This window comes from Tympanuchus pallidicinctus, unplaced genomic scaffold (genome assembly GCF_026119805.1).
Source record: "Tympanuchus pallidicinctus isolate F22 unplaced genomic scaffold, pur_lepc_1.0 scaffold31, whole genome shotgun sequence".
Classification (NCBI taxonomy): domain Eukaryota; kingdom Metazoa; phylum Chordata; class Aves; order Galliformes; family Phasianidae; genus Tympanuchus; species Tympanuchus pallidicinctus.
In genome coordinates, this window is record NW_026294749.1 from 12769971 (window position 1) to 12788042 (window position 18072).

Consider the following 18072-nt stretch of genomic DNA (forward strand, 5'->3'; position numbering starts at 1 on the left):
GTGGAAATAAACAGGAGGCATTACTTTCGGAGCGAGCTAGCTATAGAAGGGAAGGCACCCGGGACAAAATGACTGTGTCCCAAACGGTTGGCTTTTTCGATCCACGCGCCGGATTCTGGGATGCTGGGAGCACACTGTAAGAAAATATTCCATATCGGCAAACGCTGGAGGCGGAAGACCCTCCCCATACACCCGATTTCAGAACACGAAGTTGAGAGTTCGCCTCTCTGAGGGGCTGCTGAGCAGGGAACAGCTCGGCCCGAGCCCCGCGGCAGGTCGGGGGGCTTCAGGGACAGCGTGAGGCGGTCACCAAGGCCAGCTGGCTGGGGAGGCACCGCGATGTCCCCACGGAGAGCACGGCTGAGCGTGCGCTCCCCGCGAGGCAGAGAGGACCCGGCACCGGGGAAGCGGCTTTAAAAATGGCCAGGGAGCGTTCGCTACAATAACTCAATGAAACAACAGCCGTCTAAAAATAGGGTTGTTTTCTGTCCTAAGCTCCTTTTAACTCCGTTAGTCATCACCAGCTCCTAAAATAAGACCCGTGTAGCAGTCTCTCCTAGTAGCGGCTGTAAACAAACCCCGGGAGGCGGCGGAGCGGGGGACGGGCAGAGGAGCGGAGCGGAGGCGGGCCGGCAGCGGGCGGCCCCGGGGCGGCAGCTTGGGGCGCGGCGGGGCCGGGCCGGGTCGGGGGAAGCAGAGAAGCGGCGGGGCCGGGGGCGGCAGGGGAGACCTGCGCTGCGCCGCCGCCGCCGACCGCCTGCGACAGCTCCGAGGCTTTGGAACGGAGCCACGGTGGTCCGGGCAACGGCATTAAACAGGAGGAAACAGACGGGGGATTCCGTCATTTCAGCGGCGAGCGGGGGGGAGGGGGAGCGCGGGCAGGAAAGGAGAGCCCCGGGGACGAGAGCGCGGCTCGCACCCCCTCCCACTCCCCCCGAGCTCCGAGCCGTACCGCGGAGCTCGCCTCGGCCGCCGGGCGATGTGCCGGGATACCCGCGACCGTCGGGGCTGCGGCGGCGGGCGGCCGGAGGAAGGAGGCGCAGCCGAGCGGCCCCGCGGCAAATCGCGCCCCCTGGCGGCACCCCCGCGGGCCCGCGTCGAGGCGAGGAGCGGCCGGCCGGCTGCGGGCAGGTGGGACGGCTGATGTCCGCTGCCCGGCGGCGGCCTCTCCGCGTTTTTTTCTCGAAAGGAGAGCGTCCTCCTTTCTGGTTTGGTTTTGCCTTTCCTGACGTGAGCGGGTCGCTCCGTCTGGGGGAGGGAAGTTCCTCGCAGGGCCCGCCCGTCGGAAGGGAACATTTTGCGCGATGGTTTCGTGGACGAGTTCGCCCCAACGATCTGCCGTGGCCTCCCGTTTCCCCGAGAGCGGGCAGGATTTCGTTTACATTGGATTTATTTTCAACCACATATGGGTGTCATGCACGAGATTTATGATTTTATTTTTTTATGCCAGATACGCTCCAAACCACCCCAACTCCACTCTATCCGCCGTTTAATCCCAACAGGAAAATGGCCCGGCCCTGCCAGCTGTGGGGCAGAGGGAGGACGGAGCGGGAGCGGCGCGCCCGTCGGGGCAGCCGGGGCATCCCGGAGGCGGGAGACGGGAGGAGGAGCCGCTGCGGGCTGGAAGCCTCTCCTTCCCCCGCTATGAAGTGATGAGATGCAACTGCGTTGCTGAGATATTTACAGAATAATAATAAATAAAATAATCAGAATAAATCCGAAGCGACTGAAACCGAGTCCACGGGGTCTGTTAGTAATTTAACCAGAATGGGATTTTCCTCTCTCTTGCCTGCCAGTTGATGCTCTTTTCCAAATTTCCACAGCGGGGGAAGCCTGCGATTTTTTACATAATGATTTCAGCATGCAGGGCCGCCTTCCCCCCCCCCTCCCCCCCCCCTTCCCCACCCCCGTCTCCCTCTCTCCCCACTCCCGCGACTCCCCGGCTCTCTCTCCCCAGTCCCGCGACCCCGACGCGCTCGCTCCCCCAGAAGGGCCCCGGGGACCCGCGAGCGGTGGCACCGGGCGGGGGACGGGGGGCCGCCGGGGCCGTCGGTGCCCGCCGGTGCCCGCCTCCCGCTGGCCGCCCGCCGGCGGCGGGGCCGAGGCCCGGCTGACATCACGATCCCGGGGCGGGGAGAGGGGCCGGGAGGGGAAGGGAGGTGGGGGGTGTTTTCCAGCTTTAAAAAGGCGGCGCCGGGCGCGCAGCCCTGCGTCAGAGCGAGACTTCCCCGCTCCGCTCGCCCGCTCGCCCCGTCCCCTCCTGCGGCACCCGGCAGCCGAGCGGCGCCCGCCGGCCCCGCCGCCCCGGCGCGGGCAGTGCCTCCCAGTCCCCACGCACACCGCCCTCCCCTCCATGCCCCGGCCCCGGGGGGGCGGTGGCGGTGAGCTCCCGTGCCTTCGCGGCTGCGGCTCCCGCGTCGGGGGCGGCGCGGCCCCTGCCCCCGGGGCGTGAAGGCGGGCGGGGGGCGCGGGCGCGGGCGGGCGCCGAGGGGCCGGGGGCGGCCAGGACGAGGCGCCGGGGCTCCGCCGTCCCGCCGGGTGGATGCCAAGCGCTGCCCCGCCGGCCTCCGCCGCGCCGCCGTCGCGGGATCCAGCAGCCAGCGGGAGAGAGAGGCCGCCGGCGGCCCCGCAGCACGGAGCCCGCCTGCTCGGCAGCACCATGAAGGCGGCGGAGGAAGGTAACGCGCGACGGGTGGGAGGGCGGGCGGGCGGACGGCGGTGTCCCCCGGTGTTTCCCCGCGGCCGGCCGCAGGTTCGCCGGCGGCCGCTTGCCAATAGGTGTCTCCTTCGCCTCTCGCACGGCGCCGGCTCGGCCGCGCCGCCGCTCCCGCGAGCCTCCCGCGGGACCCGGCTCCGATCCCTGCTCGGGGGACGGCGCAGGGAGCGCTGAGTCCGATCGGGGGGAGCGGGGAGGGGGGAGAACGACCGGGGAACACCCCGCAGTCTCGGATCTCATCGCTTTGGTGGAGGGCAGAACGTGCTCTGTAACCGCAGCTCTCTTTCAGGGATCGGTAGGTAGCCGCCCACGAGAGGGGCCCGGGCCAGCGCCGCGCTAGCGCCGAGCCCTCCCCATCTCACCGCGGCACTCTCCGGCCCCGCCGACACGGTTGTCCCGGCCCCGCGGAGAGCCGTTCTCGCTGCCCTGGCTCCGAGCTGCCACTCGCGGTGCCCCGCTGTAACCCCTCTGCAAAGAGCGCGCTGCAAACACGCCGGCAAAGTTTTTAGAGAGAAAGGACGAGGGCGAGGGGCTAGGGAAAGGTTTTGTCGGTCGTTTCTCGTTCGGACTGGATGTCTCGGTGCCAGGGGCAGCGTTCCGCCCGTGCGGGAACCGGCTGCGACCTCCTGTGCCAGTCGGAACATTTTTCTCTCCCCGGAACATCGTTACCCAGCACCGCACTGGCGACGCTTTCGCACGTCGCCTTTTCGAGCCAGAGCGGGGAGGCCGCAGGGGATCCTGCAAACGCTCCCTGCGCATCGCCTCGACACCAGAGGGTTCGGGCCGCGCCCCGGGCTGCCGGGATCTGGGGTCCGCCTCCGACCCGACCCGGTGCCGCCTCCGCTCCTATGGGACTGAGAGCTGGGAAGAAGTTGGGGCTGGGAAACGTCCAAGCAGCGAGGGGTTTATCCCACAGCTTGGCTGGGGGACAGCGCGGCTCTTCCCCGGATTGGTCCCAGGGAGCTGCACAGACACTCACGACCCCTCTTTTTATTTCTTTATTTTTACTTTTTCTTTCTTCTTCTTCTTCTTTTTTTTTTTTTTTAAAGTGGAAGTTTTCACTGCTGGGGTTCCTTTCGGGACCCTGCCTGTGCCAAAGCTACGAGCGCGGCAGAAGCTGCAGCCCCAATTTTGAAGCAGGCAAGCACATTTTCAGAAGAAAGTTAATGACTGTTGTAACTCAATGGCGTTGGCTGTTGTCTCCTTCGCTCCCCCCCCCCCCCGCCTCCCCCGGAACCCCGAGGGCTGCACTCGAGATTTTAGGCAGCGAATGTCCCCCCGTGTGGGAAGTACACAGCTCACGCTATGCACGTAGTGAAGTCTTCTGTCAAAGAGGTTCCCCCTCTTTAGTCCTCTGGCAATTCTGATGCCCGTGTTAAAATGTCAGCAGCCCTCCTCGGTAACTTTCTGCCACGTGGATGTATTTTGTAAGAGACTGAGAGAATGAGGCCAAAAGCTGTGTCCCGATGCAGGAAACGCGTCAGGGAACCCCACGGGTCAAGATCGCTGCTTGCAAAATGAGGTCCCTCTTGGTAGCCGAGTGATGACAGTCAAAGAAAACGGGCAATTTGACATCAGTTTGGGAAGGAACTCAAACAGAAGGTCCCAGCGGAAGGTGCGGGCACGGCTCCACAAACCCCACTCTTTTCCTAGGACGCTGCGGGGTGCGGAGCCCAGCATACGGCCGGGGCTTAACGCTGCGTGCCATCCATCGGGCCTGCGGGGTGGGGCTGCTCTGCGCCCGGAGGCGTTGAGGCCGTCCAGGTTCACCACGGGGACGCTTGGGGGCTTCGTTTCAGGCTCGCTCCTTTCGCTCTGCCCACTTGAATGGCATTAATGTTTTGTTTTTTTTTTCTTTAAGCGACGCCTTAACCTTTCCTTCTGTTTCCACATCCGACACATCGCTTTCATTCCACCTCTCTGTGCACCTTTCATCTTCCCCCAGGGGAAAGGCGCCAATCAAAACATTTTACTGACGGCAACGGTGCCGGCCGTCAGACGGTCCGTACACGGCGTGGCACAAGTCACCGATGTGCAGGTACCACATGCGGGCAGGGCGGCACGGGCTGTCCGCGCTGTCAGGCCGAGGCCGTGCGCGGGTGACGCGTAATGTCCCCCTTCCCCGGCTCCGCATCCCGAAGGAGCGCGGCCCCGCAGAGCCGGCAGCTCCACGCGGAGGAGCTCCGCTGCTGCCGAGGCTTTTGCACACTCGGGTGACTCACCGAGCGCGTGGGGAAGTGGCGCCTGGCGCCTGGGCCCGGCCCGCCCGACGACCTCCCGCTTCTGTCCCAGCCTATATGCCTTCCCCCGAGGTCCCTGTGCTGCCCATCGGTGAGCTCCGGCTGCCGTCGAGCGGCCTGAGGCGCGTTTGGGCTGCGGTGCGGCCCGGCCCTGCGGGAAGGGGAAAAAGCACGAGAGGCTCGGATGGAAAAAAAGTGTGTTTTCCTGGCACTTTGTAGTGGAGATTTCAGCCATGAGCCTGGAAAATGGTATTCCCTCGGTTTATTAAGGGAATACCGTTTCCATAACTGCTTTAAAAACTATTCCTTTTGAAATCTGGCCTTAAATCCTGCGAGCTCCACAGCGGCAGCGAGCCCCGGCTGCTGGGTCGGGGAGGTCGTTTGTACATCGGAGCCTTCAGAACGGGCTCTAACTGGCGAGTGTTTCTGAACACAAGTGGACGCTGCGTCCTCCTGTCCTCCTGCCCGGCTGACCTCAGCCCCCGCGAGCAGCAGAGTGCTGAGGGTCGGGGCAGCGCCGCGCCGCCGCGGGGGCCATTTGCGAGGGGCCATTTACAGGGGGCCGTTTGCGGAGGGGGTATTTGCGGGGGGCCATTTGCGAGGCCCCGCGGGTCCCCTTCGGCCCGGAGACGCGTCCGTCCGCGGCACGCGTGGGGAACTGCTACGCCGCACTTTTTATCGCAGTTGGCACTAGCGGGTGCTGCAACGAAGTAAGATTAAAAAATAATAATAATAAGCCAAGCTTGGAGCCTCCCGGTTCGCAGACGAGGAGCGGTGGGACCCTCGGAGGAAGGAGCCGGGCTTCGCGCAGCGAAGCGTATCCCGCCGCTGCTCCGGGGCAGCTGCTCCGCGGCTCCCCGCGGCTTGGCACCTGCGGCGATGGCCGTTTCTTCGGGCGGCCACAGGTGAAACTGTCCGCCTCCCCGCTGCCCTCGGTGGCGGCGCAGGGAGGGCTCGGGAGGGGACGTTGCCACGGCGTGCGGACCGCGCCGGGAGCGCACGACGCCGAAGGGAGGGGAGTGGGAGGGGGGTGGTTTGCATCGACCCGGAAACATCAACAAAGCGAGGGAGGCGGATCAGAGGCGGCGGCGGCGGCGATAGCGAGATCCGAGGCCGCCCGTCGGGCAGAGCTCACATTACCTCTGCCGCAGCTCGGGCCGCCGTGCCGGCCGCCCAGCCCAGCGCCGCGGAGCGAGAGCCCAGCCGCGGCAGCAGGTGTCCCCGTGCGACGGCAGCAGGGTGCCGGAACGGGGCGGGTGTCGTCGCGGGCTGCGGAAGGCATGACCGGCGTGGAGGCCGAGCAGGAGTTTGATTTTGATTTTCTCTTCGAGTTCAAGCACAGCGATGAGGGAGGAGGCGGAGGTGGGTCACGGCGAGGGGCTGCGAGGGCAGCGTCGCCGAAGGGAGGGATGCTGCGGCAGCCGGTCCCGGCGGGGACGTGCCGGGACGGGGCGGGGCGGGGCGGCTCTTCGAGGGGGTCCTTCCCGAACGAAGTCTGCGTGTGCGGGCCAGAGGGGAGGGGGGAGCGGCAGGGTGCCCTGCGCAGCCGGGAAGAAAGCGAGCCAAACTGAATCGTGCCCGCGGCCGTCCGACGCTTTCTCTTTCGGTGCCCTTGTGACTCGGATGGGAACCGCGCGGGAGGTGGCTGGAGAGGAATTTTTTAAACTCCGGGGTTGTTCGGAGCTCTTCAAACACCCGGAGTTTTTCTGAGGTTGCGACCGAGCTGTCCTCGCAGGCTGCCGGGCGCGGGGGTTTGCGGATGCGGGGCGGCAGATAGAAGCGCGGGGCCCGCTCACAGCCTCCCCGCCGTGAGCTGGAGCGGGTTGGGCTCGGGGTTGCCTGAAGGTCATCTGTAAACCGAAATAACGGTCCTGGATTTGTCGCGGGTCGCCGCTGCCAAGCCTCTGCGCGGCTGCTGTTCTGTGACTTTCAGCAGTACTTGAAGTAGAAACGAGGTGAGTGAGCCCAGAACGGACGCACGCAGAAAGCTGTCGTCGTTTCCTGGTCCGAGACCGGCTGTCACAGTTTCAGTGCTAGCTGGTCACCCTAAAAAGCTCATGTGTAAGCAGGCGATTTGATGCCGTCTCAGTTTCTCCGTTCAGCAGAACTTTTGTCTTTAAATCGAGGCAGGTTCTCACATCCTTGCCCGTGTGTAGGACACAGCTGTGCACAGTGCTCTCCTGTCACTCCACGCTTCAGCAAGCCTTCAGATTCCTAATGGTTGTATGGAGCTTCTCAGTTTTAGAAAATGAGGTTTTGAAAGCGTCACACCAGGCATTACAGATGTAATTTCCTAGGAATTACGCACCTAGAAAGAGCAGGAGTCTGGACAGATGAAGTGTCAAAGTCCTGGTGAGAAGAGGCAGTGCTGAAAGCATGAATTTCAGCACAGAACGAGATGCGACTCAATGTATTGCAGTGTAACACAGCCCTCTGCTTCTCTGAAGCCCCTTAGAACTGAGGGCGTTAAGCACTCCTATTTAAAGAGTATAAATAAGAACTGTGATGGTGCCCAGTGATTTGTAGGATCAGCCTGTTAATTATAGAAAGGAATAAAGCCTATGCTCTGTGGAATTAACTAGAGAAAAATCTGTTTTGTTTTTTCTTTTTCTTTTTTTTTTTTTTAACGTTGTCACGAAGTGAAATGTAACACGTGAAGATGTGCTTACAAATGGAGGAATCCTGTTTCTTGTCCTAGTTAAACCTAGTGCAAGTATGGGCATGGTGGCAACAAAATTACTGTGGACTTGCACTAGCCGGCCTGCTGCTGATGTTTGGCTTGGGATGTTAGGCTCAACTCTTGAAAATGTCTTTGTAGAAAGTAGCTCAAGTTAATGCCCATGAGCAGCATGGGTCAGGCTCACCGTGACAGCAGAGACCATCCGTGCTGAAACTTTACCTTCTTTTCATCCCTATCGGTGCTGCCAAAACACCCTGCTGCTGTGGGCTGCTGCTTTATGTGCCGCAGCTTTGTGCCTTTGTGGCCACTTCCCACTTGAGACAGGCATTTCATTTCCGTGCGTCTTATTCGCTTTTGTGCAAAGGTTTTTCGTGGTGAGAAAAACATCAGTGTGTTAAGACTGCTGACTGTGTGTGCTCCATGTGCTTTGTGAAAACATAAACTGAGGACGGGAACATGCTTTTTCAGAAATTGTGGCTGGTGGTTTTTAGCTAACAAACCAAGGACTTGGTCTTGTTCCTAGATCTTGCTTTTGGGCTTTTATATTTGTTGGGCATACTTTCTACACATTGCTTGTTTGGCCTGGGCTTCTCCAGAAGACTTCAGTGTCTGATTTTTACCTTAGCTATGCATTAGATTTTCTGATGTGCCATACCTGTCATTTAGGTAATAGTGATCACTGTTTATTTGTTTGTTAATTGCAATAACTAAGATGCTGATGCTGCAGGCAGCAGATATATGAAGCCCACCTGGTGGGCACAGAGCATCTGTTTGCTGTGTCTGACTGCATGCTGGGGACCAGTTGTGCAGTAGGGCAATGCAGGGATGTTTCCAGGAGGAGCCAGGCGGCATCCCAGTAGCTGGTGAGGTGCCTTCCTCTGAAGCCAGAGAAAGCAGAAAGGGGCTGAAACTGCCTTGCTTAGACCCCTTCTCTGAGTTCCTTTCTGGAACAGCAAGGGTCTGATTGCTTCAGTGTTTTTTCCTCATTAAGAATGACAAGGAGGTGGTGGTGTTTGTGGTGGCTGTGAGCGGTGCTGCCATGCAGTAAGGCAGCAAGAAAAGGTGACTCATTTCAGAAAGAGTGGTCTCCAGTCCCCTAGGTGGACTTCTATCTCACCTGACCACTGCAGTCAGAGGAACCTTGTCAAAGGAGCACCTCTTGTTCCATAGTTCCATAGTTTAAACAACATGTGAAGCTATATCATGTTTTGAACATTCCAGCTTTATTTGTGGCTGGTTCCTCACTAAGTGACTGGTTTCTGATGGCAGAGTAGAAAGTGAGTTGAAAATACGTTGTTTCTCATTGTTTGTAAATATTACCTGACCTGGTGTAAATCAGCTGGAACATCACAGAGCAGCTGTGAAACTGCTAAAGCACATTAATTTTTTGTAAGTGCTGTTTGTCTTGGATTCGTTGCCAGTGGGAAATGCGATCACAGGATAGCTGGAGGATGACACCAGAGAGGGCTGAGCTGATAAACAAAGAAAGGGAATAGCTGACTGCGCTGGCTGGCATAACCATCTTGGAGGCTCGTTTGCATCCACAGCGCTCTTGGGAGCATTTCTTGTTGGGAATAACAGCTGTGGTAATTAGCAGAGCTTTGCCCTCTGCACAGGGAAGTTGGGCAGTGGTCTCCACCATGAGCTTGCCTCCCACGGGGGACAAAGCCCAGTTCTTCATGGAGGCCAGCTCTGGCTGGGGGACACAGAGTTTCCCTCTGTCATGTGGGGAAGTGCCGCTGCCAGGACTAACCCAGGGGGAGCTGCAGCTGGGATTATTTCCAGCCTGCTACCTACAGACCTACAGAACAGCGTTACCCAACCCCCAGATTCAGCAGCCCTCATCTTTGACAGAAAGGGTTTGCTGGCATGGCAAGAGATACCAGCCTGAGGGGCTCTGGTTCAAGTATCAGTCAGAGTATACTGAGAGCTGCCCACCTGCCCAGGCACAGCCCACTGGTGTCTCTGGGAAGCAGAGAGTGACCTGTATGAGGCCTCAGGGCAGGGGAGAGGAGCTGGCACATGCTGATGGTGGGCTGCCAGCAGGCCGGTGGGGGGCTGAAGCGAGGACGATCCTTAAGGACCAAGTTTGATCTGCACAGCAGATACGGAGGCATGCAGAGATGTGGCTGGTCCCCTGTGCTGGATTGGCACAAGTCTGTGATGTGATCTCACTTTTCAGGTTTTCCACAGCGACGGTGCTATCGCTTTAACGCACTCAGAGCTGTTACACAGTTGGACAGTTGGCCCAGAGCGTGCTCCTGGCAGCATTTAAGTGTGGCATCTGCAAGAACCAGCAGTTTCAGTGGAATTTCATCTGTCACAGAGTAGCAAGACATCCATGTTTATCTTTCACCTGGTCTCTGTCAGCTGGGCGGGAGGATAAGTGGTCCCAGAAACCAGAGCAGGTCAATAGATCCGTCTTGTTCCAAAAACCTGGTTAACTGGAACCGGTTGGAAACTCACTGTAATGGAAATTTCAGTTGTGTATAATTTTTTTAGTAGAATGCGTTTCATCACGGACTTCATTGTAACCTGCCTCTGCTTTTTTTTTTTTTTTTTTTTTTTTTGTGCTTTTTGTGTATTCCAGCTTTTCAGGGAAGGAATAAAGCTGGCTTATGTAAAGCACATCTCTTGGGCAGCACTGCTGCCCCTGAATGCCGACGCACCCTTTTTTGCTCTGAAGGTTTACATAAGTGTCTTTGAGACAACCTCAATCCATGTAAATTCTCCTCCCAAGACAGCTTGTCTTGTGCTGCTCAATTAGTAGGATATTCAAAGATGCAGTCGTTAGTTTCTCCCTTATTGCTACTGGGTTGTCAAGCAGTGCTGTGCTCTTGTATGTTTTGTCATGTCCCTCCATTCCAGCTTGGTATGTTATTAAGTGAGTATTTATGTACAGCACTTCATATCATTCTTTTTTGTTTGTTTGTTTGTTTTCCAGAACACTATAATTATACATCTTCAAACGTAAATGCTGGCTTGCCTCTAAATGTGGCACATTCCTCATTGTCAACTCCATGTCATGGCCTTCAGACATCAAATCCCATCATTTCAGTTGTCCCATCAACAAATCATCCTTCTGGATACGGAGGACACATTGACAGCGGGGCCTCCGACTATTACCTGCCTCCAAACATCAGACCTAACGGAGCTCCAGCTCTGGAGAGCCCCAGAATCGAAATCACTTCTTACATGGGACTGCATCATAACAACAATCAGTTTTTCCATGATGAGGTGGAAGAGGCCATCCCAAATGCCAAGCGATCACCTTCCACTGCCACTTTGAACTTACCAAACCTTGAGGCATACAGAGACCCGTCCTGCCTGAGCCCAGCTAGTAGCTTGTCTTCCAGAAGCTGCAACTCTGAAGCGTCTTCCTACGAGTCCAACTACTCGTATCCATACACTTCACCCCAGACCTCTCCGTGGCAGTCCCCGTGCGTCTCTCCAAAGACCACTGACACAGAGGAGGGGTACCAGCGCGGCATGGTGGCCTGCACTTTGCTCAATTCTCCAAGGCACTCGCCATCGACGTCTCCCAGGACGAGCATCACAGAGGAGAACTGGCTGGGGGCGCGCAGCTCCAGGCCTCCATCTCCCTGCAACAAGAGAAAGTACAGCCTCAATGGCCGGCAGGCCTCCTACTCACCGCATCACTCCCCCACGCCTTCGCCACAGAACTCACCGCGAGTGAGTGTTACGGATGAGACGTGGCTAGGAAACACCAACCAGTACACCAGCTCTGCCATTGTGGCTGCCATAAATGCTCTCACCACCGACAGCACGATAGATATGAATGATGGGATCCCCATCAAGTCAAGGAAGACTGCCATCGACCACACCCCGTCCATGACTCTCAAAACTGAACCGGCTGGCGAGGATCATGGGACCATATCGCCGACTGCCGACTTGTCACCAGAAGACTTCTCTAGCTTCCAGCATATCAGGAAAGGAAACTTCTGCGAGCAGTACTTGTCTGTGCCACAGCATCCGTACCAGTGGGCCAAACCAAAGTCTCTGTCTCCTACATCCTACATGAGGTAAGCAACCCCAGCTTGGAGGACAATCCTGCTAATACCTTTATTGTATTCTTTTCTTTCCTCCTTCCCCTTCCTGTATCTGCTTCCTGTCAAATCTTCCCACTGACTCATTCCATTTAGATGTTTATCGTGATGCTGCCTCTGTTGTTGGTATGGCACGACCATGAGTAAATCCTTGAAAGATTAAAAGGCCTTTCCAAGAGTTGATTAGTATGGTGGTTGTGAATGAGAACGGGCCCCAGTTCAGCCAGTGTGGAAATAGGATATTCAGGGGTATTCAGAATGTTGTCAGGCGCTAGGTCAATTTGGTTCCATCAAACTGAGGTTTTACTTCAGTGGTTCATCGTGTCCAAATACATTTTTGTTGCAGGACGAAGAGATGTTCCCATTATTTTGTTTGTTATAGACTGTGAATACAAACAGAATAGGAATGTGGTTCTTCTACACATTGTTTCAGCGTTTACTTCATCTGAAACTTTATCTGAAAGCTTCTTGCCAATCTGTGTTGGACACTGGTTTTCTTTTTTCTTCCCTTCCATTTTTTGTTTAAAGAAGAAAACTTCATCTGGAAGCTGATAATTCTTGTCATATTTGTTCATCATAAGAGGACTCTGCACTAAAGAAGTGGACACACAGCTGCAGTGTCCTTGGCTCTTAGCATTGCCAGACACATTTTTCTCCATCCAGCACCTCTCTGATGTGATCTGTGTCCAAAAACTGGAGAAGAGAAGGCTACAGGGAAACTTCATTACATTTTCAATACGTTCCAGTATTGAAGGGAAGATTACAAACAGGGGGAAATCAACTTTTTATGTGGGTAGATAGTGATAGGATGAGGACGAATGGTTTTAAACTAAAGGAGGGGAGATTTAGATTAGATGTCAGGGGGAAGTTTTTCACAGAGGGGATGGTGGGGTGCTGGAACAGGCTGTCCAGAGAGGTTGTGGATGTCCTGTCCCTGGAGATGTTCAAGGGCAGGCTGGATGGGACACTGGGCAATCTGATCTAGTACTTGATCTAGTGGCTGGCAAGCCTGTATGCAACAGGGGAGTTGGAACTAGACGATCCTTGAGGTGCCTTCCAACCCAAGCCATTCTAAGGTTCATTCTGTGATTCTGTGTAATACTGTCCTTACCCTTCCTCGTCACTCCTGATCTTCTCTTCTTGGCACTGTCTAAGCTCCTTGCAGGGCCTTGGCGCAGTTCAGAACTGGGAAATGTGGCCATCCCACTGGGTCTGCTGGAGCCACCTGGAAGTGAGCACTGGGATACTTTTCAGTCCCAGCAAACCTCTCAGAGCCTTCCACGTATTTAAAAAGTTTTTTGGTTTTTTTTTTTTGCATTCTTCTTCCAAAGGTATAAAGGAATTTGATTTTGTCAGAATGACAGGACATTGGCTTTTGTGTCTGCCTGTTTTTTGCCAAAGACTTCAAGGGCAACAGTGTGAGAGTTTGACCAAACACGCTTTTATCTTTCTGTTGCAGAGAGCCGCCCTTATGCGCTTTGTTGTAGTCAGTCAGAAGGCACCCAGCATTCCTGTGTGCTAACACAAACAAGAAAGGTGAAGTGTACAAAACGGAGCCCCACTACGTTGTGTATTTAACATTTTTTCCACTGTTTTGGTCTCGTATAAAATATGTTTCCTGGTTTGCAATATGTTTCCATGTGATCTCATTAACTCGTGCTCTAGGGCAGTTGGAAGTTACTGTCGAAATGTGATTTTAAGTAATTTTACCAATCAGATGCACTGACCATGCTTCCTTCCACCAAAAATACCTCTAATTTTATGTATATGAAAGTGCTGGGCAATGAGCACAGACGTCAACAGGATCACAGCCGACGCAACGCAAACTGTGTTATTTTAAATCTTTCCCAAAAAATTGGTTAAGAATTTGTCACAACAGATCTGGATTTTTTTCCTGTTATTTCACACATCTGTTCTATTTCAACTGCTGGGACTTTAGGGGTAGGTTCCAACAAACAACTCAGGCTCCAAAATCTACCCGATTGTAATGATTTTGAGATAACCATATTTGATTACCTCCTCAGTCTCTTCCTGAATACACATAACATTTTCATCAAAAGCAAGCGTGCCTTGGAAAATCACTGATGCCTTTCCCTCCTTCTCTTCCTCATCCCTGTATTTGAGAGCTCCAGCACAACCAGCCGAGCACGTGAATGTCTCTTTACCCATGTTTTTATGGCAGGCGTTAATCTAAAAAAGAAAGGTTTTTTTTAATATTATATCTGAAACTGATGTATTTTTTTATTTCTCACAAGTAAGACTCAATCAATTTTTGTATTTCCAAGTACTAAAACAACAGGGAATAATAAGAGTAGCGAGTAATGCCTGGCTCAATGGAAATGCAATCTTTTTATGCTCTGTCTTTTTTCTGATTTCTGAAGATTCTGTGCAATCCATCAGCTTAGAAGCTCATTCCAGGTTGCCAGCTTTGGGCTCTTCAGAGCAGGCTTTGGCTGTCAGGCCTCCACCAAGGGCTACCAGCATGCAGCCGGATTGCTGCATGGCAGTTGGCGTGCAGGTGCTGAGTCTGGTGAGGGAGAATGGGAGGGCAGATCCAAGGGCTGCCATGCAGTTGGCACTGGGCTTTGTCTCCATCTGTGAGCTGCAACTCGTTGTCTTGGGTCCAAGGCTTTGGATGTGGAAAACATTGACAGACCAAGCAGAGATTTACATGGGAAACTTCAGAGCCAACTGTGAGGTGGCAGCAGCAGTCATACCTCTTCCAGACCTCTGCGTACCATGAGAAGCATTCTATCTGCCATTTCTTGTGCAGGCAGGCGATACTCTGTACTTTCTTTCAACATCCCTGAAACAACTGCTTTCTTTTCTCTGATACTGCTATATCAGTTCTTCTTACTCTGCGATTGAGAGCCTCTCACAGGCAAAAATGTCAAAAGCAACATGGAATTACAGAGCTTGACTTCCCTTTGGATATGAGAACAGAACCAACAACACCGTATTTGGGACTCTATCCAAAATTAAGATTCTGCTTCTTATTTCTTACCCGCCCATTTGCATATCCCAAATGACTATTTACTTTAGCAGAAAGGATTGGCACTCGTGAAAATGCTGGATTTTTGAGTGTCTTACATCTTTTTACATCTCCCTCTTCAGCTACTCTCATTAACTAACACAACTCCTTATTCACTGAAAAGTAACAGCTTCTCTATACGCTTTAATCAGTTTAACAAGAAGCATGTTGGCATGTAACACTTTAATTTTCTTCAGAAGTAGTGTAGTGGGGAAAGGGGAGGAGAGAAACGGTTGGGTTTGCTGGTCAGACGTATGGCATGTATGAGGTCTACCACCAAAAGGAGCTTCCAGGAATAGTCAGGCAGTTCCAGGTGGCTTATAAAAGCTCCCTACTGTATGTTTTTGTATATGTATATTTTTTTTAAAGCTGAAATCCACAACTTTTTTCGCTGCAGTCTTTTTTTTTTTTTTTTTTTTCCAGCCTGAAAAATAATGCATATAAGTTCTTGAATCCACAGAGAGAGACATGTAGTTTTACATACAGAGTCTGTGATTTGCATATAGAGAATGTGTGGCTGGGTATCTGTCTGCCAGTTTCAAAAGCACATTTTGCTTTTATCTGTGTCACTGGGCTTGTTCATTATTTGTTAATTTTTTTTTATTCCACTTTTGTGACCGTGGCAGTCTTAAACTCAAGCATTCCAAATGATTCACTGAGGTCCCAAATGGTATGATTTACTTAAAAAAAAAAAATGGGTTTAATGTGCTTTTTTTTTTTTCCTCGTTATTCTTTTTATTTATGGACCTTTGGATATTCTTGTTTTTGCTTAAATAGATATTTTGGTCTAGCTGAAAGGATTTGGTCTAGAGAAAGGATAACTTTACTTGGGAGAATTTGAATTTCCCACAAAATCAGTGTTTCTGAAGATGGAGAAGGACCATCACAAGCACAGCAACACCAGATTTGCTTAACTGTGTATTTATGGCAAGCTTTTGTGTTTATTGCAAACCAGAGGAAATTCTTCAGACAAAGCAAATGCTGAGCTGTTGGGACATGGCCTGGTAAGACAGAGACTTTTGGCCAAGTGCTGGTAGCCAGTTCCCAGGACTAGCTGGTGTTAACTGGGGGGCAGAGGGAGGGGACAGGGGAGAACTTATCCAGGCTTTTCATCTTCCCTGCTCTATTCATGCTGCGTAGAGGCATCTTCAAGCTCCAACAAGTTGAGTCTGCCACCATGTGGCACCAACTTTCAGTTGTGTAGATCTGCTTGGAAACTTGTCTCAGTAAACCATTTTGTTTGTTTGATTTAAATCCTCCCAGCACTTTCTTGTGAGCGCTTCTCAGTTTGTTCAGACACCCCTGTGAGCTCCTTATTAATGGTCTGCCCTCATGAGCTCATTTCAGCACCATGTGATACTAAATTCAGAACAAGCAGAGATGCAACATGAGCTACTTGCTGCTGCCATTCCTGCGGCAATAGGTACTTGTTCTGTCTCTAAACCTAAGTCAACAAATGAAGCATTTCCTATGCAAATCTGTCTCTGAATGTTATGTTTCAGGATGGTTGTGTTGTGTATTATCTGTCCGTGAGCATGATGATGACTTGTGCTCTTGGAGCTCAGTGTGAGGAATGCCAAAGCTCTGCACAGTGAAGCAAATTGCTCTGCATGCCAGTAAGGCACAGCCAAGTCTGGGGTGGGATGCAGCATTTGTTTTAACAGCTCACAGCCAGGTTGCTCAATTGTCAGACAGGAAATTAAAAAAAAAAAAAAAAAAAAAAAAAAAAAAAAAAAAAAAAGTCCTCTCAGAGGTGAAATATAAAGTGAAATACAAAGCAAGTATATTTCTCAGACCACAAGTCAGTGGGACCTGCGCTGTTTTCTTATGCTTCTGAAAAGCATGCAAGGATTTTAAACAGCCATCCATTTTAACATGAGACATATAATAAGCAATAAATCATAACCATATTTGCATTTGGTGTACAGTTGAAGCTGGGACGAACTTAGCAGCATGTTAGAAGGTTCAGCAGCCCTGTGGTTTCTCTGGTTTATGCCTTTGTTTCTGAAGTTCAGTGGAAGGCATGAAGTCTCAGCCACACTCGGCTACGTCACTTGTTTTACTTGAGCTGCTGGAAAGCACTTTCCGCTTTGCTCCTTGGGGCAGCAGCTTCTGCTGCTGTCATGCCACTGTCTTCAGTAGGTGACTTCGTTCTGTGACACCTGGTGAAGGAGCAGGATTCTTCTCTTTTCAAAACCAGCAGTGGTTCCAAAGCCCTTTGCAGAGCTGCATAGCCAAGAGCAAAAATGCTTGCGAGTGTTTTGCAAATGACCTTGCGCACTTAGCAGTTCATGCGGTGAAAGTGTAGTGTCAATTTAATTCCCAAATGCACAACCATCAAAATAGGGCTTAAACACCTTTGCAGAGTTTAATAGAAGTTTTTGGCTTTGTTTCCTCTCTGCCTATATTCCACTGTGCTGCCTAATATCTTTTCTTTTTCTACCCTGTAACTTGATAAATCTTTCTGCTAAAGGCAGAAGTCAGCCAGACTCGATAATCTGTTTATGATTTAATCACGTTGTGTATCTGGCAAATGCAAAATAAATCACAATTCATCTGTTTTCTAATTTGATTTATGTAGGACGTAGTTACATTGAGCAAGTTCTTTACAGTCTCACACCGGGTTTTGTGAGCCTGCCTCGAAACAATCATCTCTCTTTGCAACATTTTGAATGAATGCTGTAAGATTTATTATGATATGGAATGGAATGGGACAGATTTTCAGTTGGTGGAAAATTCAATCAGAGGGAAATGCACCAATGTATATTTGATATGAAGATCTTTTCTTTCTCTTTCTCTCCCCTTGCTAGTGGAGCGGCTCATCTCCCTTCCACGTGATGCTTGCTAGTTGAAGTAGTTTTCAAATTGATAAAGTCTGCTTGCAGCAACTAGATTTCACTTTACCACCACACAGTTTGCTAGGTGATTTTTTTTCTTTAACCACATTTAGCTGCAGGAAATTAAGTGTGTGGTGAAGATAACCTAACATAGGAAATAGCTCTTACAGCCCCAGCCAGTGGCACTGTCAAATGCATCACTCTGCTTCCTTTATCAGGAAAACTGTCATTAATTGTCAATTTATAACTGGTCAGGTGGTAGTTTGGAATTTTGATGATAGATTGCAGACCAGCAGCAAACGTATTTTTATTTTCATGCTTTGTTTGAAAACATGAAATTCATAAATTAATTACACTGACATTTTCAGATGCTAATTTGAAAGTGTGTTGCGTTGGTTATTTTAAAAGGTCTTATTAGTCATGGAACTATTACATGGTTCCCTAAATTGTAAAAAATATCTGTCTGCTCTTGTGGGCTACATGCTGCCAGTTAGAGCAGGC

The 18072-nt window shown here is 52.4% G+C and overlaps 1 protein-coding gene across 6 annotated transcripts in view; it reads left to right on the forward strand.

The window, feature by feature from the left end:
* Positions 1-2513: 2513 nt before the first annotated feature.
* The window catches only part of NFATC1 (nuclear factor of activated T cells 1), a 115414-nt gene continuing 99855 nt past the window's right edge, over positions 2514-18072 (forward strand). For 5 of the 6 annotated variants that reach the window (XM_052697886.1, XM_052697888.1, XM_052697890.1 and 2 more), the window contains exons 1-2: positions 2514-2678; positions 10581-11679. In XM_052697886.1, the coding sequence (XP_052553846.1) occupies positions 2543-2678; positions 10581-11679 (1235 nt within the window). In that variant the 5' untranslated portion in view covers positions 2514-2542. Of the gene's footprint in view, positions 2679-6052; positions 6319-10580; positions 11680-18072 lie in introns of those variants that run through there. The other variant, XM_052697887.1, reaches the window with a different exon arrangement.